Source organism: Dermatophagoides farinae, chromosome 4, assembly GCF_024713945.1.
Source record: "Dermatophagoides farinae isolate YC_2012a chromosome 4, ASM2471394v1, whole genome shotgun sequence".
In the NCBI taxonomy this organism is placed as follows: Eukaryota; Metazoa; Arthropoda; class Arachnida; order Sarcoptiformes; family Pyroglyphidae; genus Dermatophagoides; species Dermatophagoides farinae.
This window is the reverse complement of record NC_134680.1, coordinates 4,727,795-4,737,155: the sequence shown is the minus strand read 5'-3', so window position 1 is coordinate 4,737,155 and position 9,361 is coordinate 4,727,795. Positions and strand designations below refer to the sequence as shown.

Here is a 9,361-nt window from a genome sequence, read left to right as displayed (position 1 = left end):
GGTTCCAAATTGTCATCACAATAATAACGACATATTTTTTCACATTCATCATTGTAACTGTCATTGTATCTACGGATGGATATATTATATTATTATTATTATTATTATTATAAGGTATTATGTCTTTGTCAATATATTTTATTATTGTTATATCAAATCGATGTTTATTTTGATGATTGATCGTTTATTTAATTTCATTTGATCACATTATCTGTATTTGGCTTGACCAGAACCAAAATACATCAAATCAACGAAAAACGAATATGCCATATTTGTGTGTGGGTGTGTGTGTGTATTATTTTCATTGAGATTTTAGCTTTTTTTTTGGCGGGGGTGGATAATATTATGAGATGATGTACAGTCTTGTCATATATTTAGATACAATTTTTTGTTCCATTGATGCATAAAAAATTCAAATTACTATATATATAATATAAACATCATTGTTTATCTATTTTATATGCTGTTAGCAGATTCTTTTCGTTGTGAGAATAGCATCACTATAGTAGTAGCATAATGAATGTTTGCGAAGTATTGAAATGTGGCTAGTTACTACTAGTGCTACTACTACAATTATTATTTTTTTTCGAATTCTTTCATCGATGTGAATAGGCAGGGCGGCAAAAAAAAATTTTTTTTTTCTTGAACATTTTTTTCATCATTCGTGTTTCAGAATCCAATCTGAATAGATAACAGAATATTTTTTTTTTTGATGATTATCGCAAAAGAATCTATGTCAATTCTGTGTTATCCATTTATCTATCTAATTATTATCATCAACACTATCGGTGTGTGTGTGTATGTGTGTATTTGTGGATCGATGAAATGTGATCAAATGGGCGTGTCTGAACAACAATAACAACAACGACAAATGAATGAATGAATAAATAAATCTTTCGAATCGTTCGAATCTTTACACATATATAATATAATACAACCAAAGATTTTGATGATGATTGGAAATCTTTGCCATACATCATTGACATGATGATGATGATGATTTCTTAGTATTTTTTTTCATTTCATTTTTCATCTACTTCATTCTCGCCCCCCCCAAAAAAAAACGAAACGAAAAAAAAACAAAATCGATCAACAAAAAAATTGAAAAAAAATCGATAATTCATTATAATCATCATCAACAAACCGTATTGATCAACAACAACAACAACAACAATAGCAAATGATCATTTGTTATCCAAAAGAAAAAAAAATCTCTATATTCATCTCATCATCATCTACATTCACCACTGTATATGTGTGTGTCTCAACAGTTCATTGATCAGCGAACAATGAAATGAAATAAGAAAAAAAAATCTGATTGATGTCACAAACCGATGTCGGCACACACACACACACAATCGATCTTGAACTGAATTCTTTTTTTTTGGCTGCTTACAGTTATTCTGTGGAGAAAAAAAAGAATTGTGCTGCACAATTCAATTTTCAAATAAGAAACGCCAACAACAACAACAACATCATCATATGATGATGATGATGTTCATTCAATATCCAGACGTTGACAGGAAGAGATGAACAGAAAAAAAACTTACAAGAGTGTCTCTGTGTGTGTATATCTACTTGAATTTTTGCCGTGATTTGTTGTGGTGGTTGGTGGGTAATCATTATTTTTTTTCAAAAAAAAAATTCTACGAAATTTCCATCTTTTTTTCTCAGAAATTTTGTCTAATGAATTTTTGAAATAAAATAAATTGACTAATCTTTTGCTAGTAGTAAGAAAATTCTAGAGAAAATTTCCAAAAATCTTTCCCATATACTAAACAGTGAAAAAGGAAAAACATTGATTTTGTAAGAATCATTATTTCGATTCCATTTCATGATTCAACTTGAAATTCTTTACTTATTTTTTTTTGTTTCCTAAGAATGAAACAAAAAATGTCGACAACAACTGCGATCATCATCATCGATGAATTTGTTTTTTCTGTTTTTCATCATTATTGTTGTTGTTGGTGTGTGTGACACTGTGTGTGTGTGTGTGTTATGTAATAGTTTGCTTGTGTTTTTCATTGACCAAAATGGATCGATATCATTCCGATACAATAACAACGAAATTTTTGAGCATCATAAATTTTATTTCATCCATCATTTACCATCATCATCATCATCATCATTGTGCTTAATCGATTTCATGTTTTTTTTCAATCTTCAGAAAGCAAAAAAAAAAACTTTGAGAACCATTAGCCAGTTTTTTTTTCGTGTTCGACAATAATTTTGTTGTTGTTGTTGGTGGTGGTGGTTGTTGTGAATCTTTTGAAACAACTGGCCGAAACAAACAAACAAACAAACCGAATGTTTGCAAGCTTTCAAATGTTAACCCATTCATTCTTGAAACGATGATGATGATGATAACTGGGGAAAAAATGAAAACTTATTGATCCAAAATGATGGTCGGCCATTCAATTGATTTGAAACCGATTAATAAACATAATTCACATTCGAAACATGTATATTTCATACGAAACAGATGTAAATAAATATTGATTTGATTGGTTCGAAAGAATTTTTTTTTTTAGAATTATTTCCAAAACTTTTTGAACTGTAGAAAAAAAGAAAAAATTTCCAGAATATTCTTTTTTCCAGACTAGAATTTTCTGTTTTTTTTTATTTTTGGTTTTTTTGCACTGAACAAAACCAGAAACAGAAAAAAAAATCTTCAACCAAATCAATATATAAATAATTATGATGATGATGATGATCAACGATGAAAATACGAAAATGCAATGCAGTGAAGCTCAATTTTCAATGCATTAAACATTCATGCATTTATTATATAACAGAATTTACATCAAAACCAAATTATCCAATAACATAGACACACAATGAATAACACACTGATTGACTGGTTGTTGTTGTTGATCATTGTTGTCCCAGTAATATTTTTTTGAAAATCCTTTTTTTTCTCTTGGATCATCGTGGTATATTCGTTGTCGTCGTCGTTGTTGTTGTTGTTGTCAAGAGTGACATTGAATTTTATTTGGAAATTGGTTTATTTCTGAACCGAAAATAAAAATAAAAATAAAAATTAATTGACAATGTTTTTGGCTGTTGTCTGGGTTGGTTTTTTTTTTGGCCAATTGTGATTGATGCTAATTTTTTTTTCGTCCCATTCCAGTTCATTATTCATTTACTTTCATTACAATTAATTAACTTGAATTGAATTTTAATTTTTGTCTTTTTCTTTTCATTCATTATGTCATCATCGTCATCGTGATGTTCACAACATTCTTCGACGACAACAGCGACAACAACAACAGTAAACAGTTACAGAATTAATAATTGTGTCGTATATATTGAAAACATTTTCAAATTCTTGTCCTTTTTGGATTTTTTGCATTCATTTTCTTTTCGACAGCAGCTGTCTATTTTGTGTTTGTGTGTGTGTTTGTCAAAAAATATGATTTAGATATAAATATCTGTCGACATATAAAATTGTTGAAAATTTTTCTCCTTCGTTTTTGATGTGTGTGTGTCTGTGTGTGTTTTTTTTTTCTGTGGCCATGTCCACTAATATGTCCAAATGTGGAAAAAATTTCAATGTAACAACAACAACAACAACAACAACAATATCAATTATTTTGACAATGACAACAACAACTTTAATGTCAACTACTATATTGACATCATCAACAATAATGTAACCGACAACAAGAATCGATAATTCCATATATATTCAATTAATGTGTGTGTGTTTGTGTGTGTGTAATTTTTAGGCAAATTTTTTTTCCTCTCTCTCTCTCTCCCTTTCACACACACACACACTCAACAACAATAGTAGCAGCCGATGTCTTTGATCTTTTATTAAGTTTTTTCTGTTCCAGAATCTGAATCGCGAAAAAAAAGAAGCAAAAGTTTTTTATCAGCTCCATCATCATCATCATCATTATGATTGAAAATGTGTTTGCTATTGTAAATGATGAAAACATTAACATACCATCAAAAACGACAACAACGACCACCAATATGGACAACATTTAACGATGATAATGATGATGATGATGATGACAACAACAATAATGAAAACATGATAATGATGAATGTCATCGATCATTCAATGTTTTTTTATATGAAAAAACATCATAAACAACAACAATGTTATCAATATAAACAATGTCAATTTCCATATTCAAGTATTGGTAATTTTTTACATTATTCTTTGAATAATATAAATTCTGGTACAACAAAAGTTTCCATGTTTAGTAGTAATAGTAGTAGTTGTTGTTGTTGTATTGAATCTGATTCTGGTGGTTATTATAAAACTATTAAACATATTGACCATCATCATCTCCATTCTATTGATGATGATGATGATGATGAACATCATAAAAACGTAAAACAACAACAAAGAATAATGGATCCGTTTGTTGCCAGATTCGTCACGAACAGTGATTATTGTGATGATGATGATGATGATGATGAACTAGAACAAAAACCAACAACAATAACATCATCATCATCAACAACAACAACAACAACCCGAAGAAGATCATTATCATTATGGCCATCATCAACTATTTCGACAACACATGGTTCATGCAGGTTTCATCAATCTGAATCTCATCATAATCATGGTAAGTGTGCTGATAGTCAAGAGAAACTTTTTTTTTTTTATTCGTCCGACAATCAAATGATTTTTATTATTAAAAGTTTGTTGACTTGTAATATTCATTTGGTCTGGAAACTGAACAAACAAATGGAAAAAAATTTTACGGTTTACCGATTTATGTGGACAATTTTTTTTGTTTTGTTTTGTTTTGTTTTTCAAATAAATGGATGGATAAATTTTTTTTCCGGTATAAAAATGAAAATGAAATTTTTCAAATTTCACCATCATCGTGTCGATTTTATATAATGAGATGAAAACGAGATTTTATTTTGAATGTACGCAAGCTGGGCCTGGGTAATTCACCAAATTATATTTAAATGAACTTACATTTTTTGCCACACAGAGAGAGAGAGAGAGAGAGAGAGAGAGAGAGAGAGAGAGAGAGAGAGAGAGAGAGAGAGAGAGAGAGAGAGAGAGAGAGAGAGAGAGAGAGAGAGAGAGAGAGAGAGAGAGAGAGAGAGAGAGAGAGAGAGAGAGAGAGAGAGAGAGACTAATTTCACACTTGGGTTCAATTTGTTTTGTCGTTTGGTTAAAATAAAATGGCAACCCATTTAACCATCTGTGTGTGTGTGTGTGTGTGTGTGAAGTGAATTTTATTGCTGCAATGATGATGATGATGATTTTGAATAATGAAATTTTCTCTCTCTTTTTTTGCATCCATTTCAATTGTCACACAATCAAAGTGAATTTTCTCTTTTTTTCATTCAATTCATTATGGCAAAAAAAAAGATTTTTCTTTCTTCATTTCTCATTTGCTATGTAAGCTATCTTGGAATGAAAATTTTAAAATATTAAAAATTTCAATGAAAAAAAAAACTTATTATGCTGAATTCACACATTTGAATCTATCTATTTTCTTAATTATCCTGATCATCACATGATGAAATACTTTTAACACTTTTAGCAGGAAATAATGATTATACTCAAATCGATACTATCGATAGTTTTTTCTTTTTCTTTTTTTTGCTGATTGTTGATCAAAATATTTTCAATTCACATTTTCCTATATTGAATAATGAACACTTTTATTACCATTTATTCAATTCAATTCACTTAATTCATTTTCAATCAGATTTTCTCAATCAAAATCGAAATTCATTCTAATTTTGTCTTGTGAGTGTGTGTGTGTGTGTGTGTGTGTGTGTCTGTTGCATCAATTGTATCATCATCATCATTATTATCTCCAATGTGATTCAAGATCATTTTGTTTTTCTTTTCTTTTGTTTTTTTTCGTATACAATATAACAATGATGATGAGTCAATGGACAGAAAAAAAACTCGTTGATGTAAATGATGTGAAATGAATTTCGATTCAATGAATGAATGAATGAATGAAAAGCACATAGACACAGACACATGGTGAGCTAGGCAGAATATTCCCAAAGCGAACATTTTTTTTTTACTTTCTATAATGATGATCATCACATGATGATGATGATGATGATTTCAATAGTTTCTAAATAGACAGAAAAGTCTTTTTTTTCTGTGTATGTACATGATTTATATTCTGATTTTGTTTGTAAATTTGTTCATGTGAATCAATCTTGAATCATATCATCATCATCATCATCATCATCATTTCTTACGTTTTTTTTTCTCGTCAATAGTGAAATGATTTTTAAATTAATTTCAAAAAGGTTGTCCAAATACAATGTATCATTTCATTATCAGTGTCATTAATTTAAATTTATAACCAAGCAAACAAAAAAAAAAAAATAATAATAATAAAAAGTGGCTATTTTAACACCAGCAAACAATCAATCGATGTTGATGTTGATTTGGTTTTAAATTAAGAATTTTCGATTTTTTTTTTATTTGTTTGTCTGGAATATTCTCTTATAAATAATCATTACATCATTTTGATCATGAATCATCAATGATGAATAGGTATAGGAAAAAACTAAAAAGAAAAGAAAAAAAAATTTCCACTGGGAACACAAACCATACAGGCAATTTTTTCGCACATCTACCACTATCTATCTATCTATCTGTATATTTGTTCAATCATTCCATTTTCAAAAGATCAAATAAAAAAAAAGAAGAAGAAAAAGAAAAAAAAATCAAAGTTCAAAGTAATTCATAAAAAAAATAGGAAAGAAAAGAAAAGAGATTCAAATTTATTTTGAAATTGAGAAATTGGTTGAAATAAAAAAAAAAGTTTTTATTCTTTGTTTTGTTTTCCTTTGTTTTTACCATTCCATTCGTTGTTCTCAATTTCAAGAATCTTTGAATTTCATTTTAAACAAAAAAGAAGAAAAGAAAATTCGCTGTTGTTGTTGCTGTCGTTGTTGTTGTTGTTGTTGTTGTTTTTCAGTAAAATCAAATCAAATTGAATGAATAAAGATAATGATGGTTGGTGATGATGATATTGCACTAAATAATTTATATTTTTCTTCTTTTTTTTCGCATCCACGATTCACAAAATTCAAATTTTTTGTTTTCAATTTCTTCTCCGATCCAGAAATGATGATGATGATGATGATGAGAATCTTTTTCTTTTTTCCACATTCATTTGAATAGTCAGTCAAAACCAGATGAGAAACACAGAAAGTGAAAGAACAGATGGTGTGTGTGTGTATGTGTGTGTGAAAATGACGATGATTATATTCAATGTTAGATTATGTAAATGATTTTTTTTTTGTTCATGATATTTCATTATTGGGCGTGTCTATACATTCTATGTGTGTGTGTGTGTATGTTTGGAGTTTTTTTTTGTTCTTTCGGTATGAGAATGAAAAAAAAATTCTATAAAACGATCTAAATTCTTTGAAAAAAAAACAGTGAAAAAAAACTTTATCCATCCATCTTCTTTTCCTATTCATTTGAAAAACTTTTGTGTATTCATAAATGACGTAATCTTTTGGTTATCGAATTTTTGGTTATTTGAATTTTTTTTTCTCTCTCTCTCAAATTTCTCGCAAAAAAAAATCCCATTGTTTGAAAGTTTTATATATATGGATGATGATGTTCCAAAATGGATGAATCATGATGATCATTAAAACCAATGGTGTACAGAAAACCATCCATTTGTTGTTGTTTTTTTTTGTGATGATCGGCTACCATTAAAACATTGTTCCTTTTCAAAAAAAAACAACAACAACAAACAAATATCGTTTTTTTAGAAAAAAAACGATGAACAGAAAAAAATCAATAAATCAAAATCAACCAATTGGTTTTGGAAAAGTAAATTGCCAGAATATGATGTGATGGTGTGAAAACCATTTGGAGAGAAGAAATTTTGTTTTCATGTAGATTGGCAATTCCAAAAATATAAAACAAAATGGATGCATTTTTGAAGAATTTTTTCGATTTTATGTTTTGATTTTTTTTTCAGTTCAATTTGACGATAACCATAACCTAACTTGATTGAGCTATAGCTAGCTGATATACAGAATATGGCTTTACTGGAAATAAAATAAAAAAATTTTTTGGATTTGGACGATTTTAATCACCACCCACCAGTCATCATCATCATCGTCATAGTCGATTAAATATATGGTTATAATGCATGTTTACCGTTATCCATATTCAATGATGATCATCATCATGATAGTATGTCTGTGTGTGTGTGTGTGTATGTGTGTATGTATGTATTACGGAAATTCATGTCTGATGATGGCTACAATAATCATAATTTTTTTTTCGTTTATTTTTGCTCCAGTAAATATTATTTTATTACATTAAAATTCCATAAATGTTGTAGTTGTAATAGTGAACCAAATTCAAGTATCTGTTATATATCATTGGATTGATTGCGATGGATAAAATTGAATAGTAAGAAAAAGCCATAAAATAACCAGCCAGAATGGGGCAGAATAATTTTTTATCTGTTTGTTTGTTCTATTTCCGGTAATTTTTCCATTGCTCATTGATGTTCCAATCTGAACACAAACACACACACACATACATACAAATTACACACACCCATTGTATATTTGATTTGGATCTGATCTGATCTGATCGGATATGATCTAATCATTTGTTATTGCTGTTGTTACTATTGATAAAAACTAGAATGCTAGATAATGAATGGCCACCGGTTTATTATTTTCTTGATTCAATACAATTCTTTATGGAACCATATATCACGTCGCTATCGTTAACTGTGATGATATTCATTCATTCTTTATTATTATTTTCGATTCTCTCATTGTTGTTGTATTGTTTTTTTCTTTTTTTTTTATCAAGTTTCAGTCTTTTATTATCAAACTATTAAATGGAATGGAATTTTGGTTGCCTATTCAACCATGGTCCATTTTGTTCTAAAGATGTTCATTTCACCCTTTATAACCGATTTCAAGAGAAAAAAAACCAGATTTTCATCATTATCATTGTCTTTTTGTTTCGTTTGGTTTAATTAATCAATTATTTAAATTTTCTTTTCCTCTTTTGAATAATAATGATGAATCGCAAATGGCCAAAATGTTTGGGGGGTAGGGAAAGGGAGAGCAACCAAGAAAAAAAAATATCAATATCAATGAATTTAGAATGCCGGCATATATGCATGTATACAATGGAAATGATTTCTAATTTGAATTAATTATGTCCCTTTTTTGTTTCTATTGTCGTTGATTTTTTTTTGTCTTTTTGTTTTCATTTTATGATTCTGATGATTATTCTGTGTGTGTATGTGTGTGGATATAAAACTTTTTTTTTGGTATAAGAAGTGGTAATGAATTTTATGCAGAATTTCATGTGACAAAATGAAAAAAAAATTGATTAACTTTTTCTTATTCATGC

The 9,361-nt window shown here is 28.7% G+C and overlaps 1 protein-coding gene across 2 annotated transcripts in view; it reads left to right on the top strand.

The window, feature by feature from the left end:
• The first annotated feature begins 687 nt into the window (after window positions 1-687).
• LOC124490925 (uncharacterized) overlaps window positions 688-9,361 on the top strand; it is a 36,454-nt gene continuing 27,780 nt past the window's right edge. For both annotated transcript variants that reach the window (XM_075730659.1, XM_075730660.1), the window contains exons 1-2: window positions 688-1,611; window positions 3,258-4,586. In XM_075730659.1, coding sequence (XP_075586774.1) covers window positions 3,929-4,586 — 658 coding nt within the window. In that variant the 5' untranslated portion in view covers window positions 688-1,611; window positions 3,258-3,928. The remainder of the gene's footprint in view (window positions 1,612-3,257; window positions 4,587-9,361) is intronic.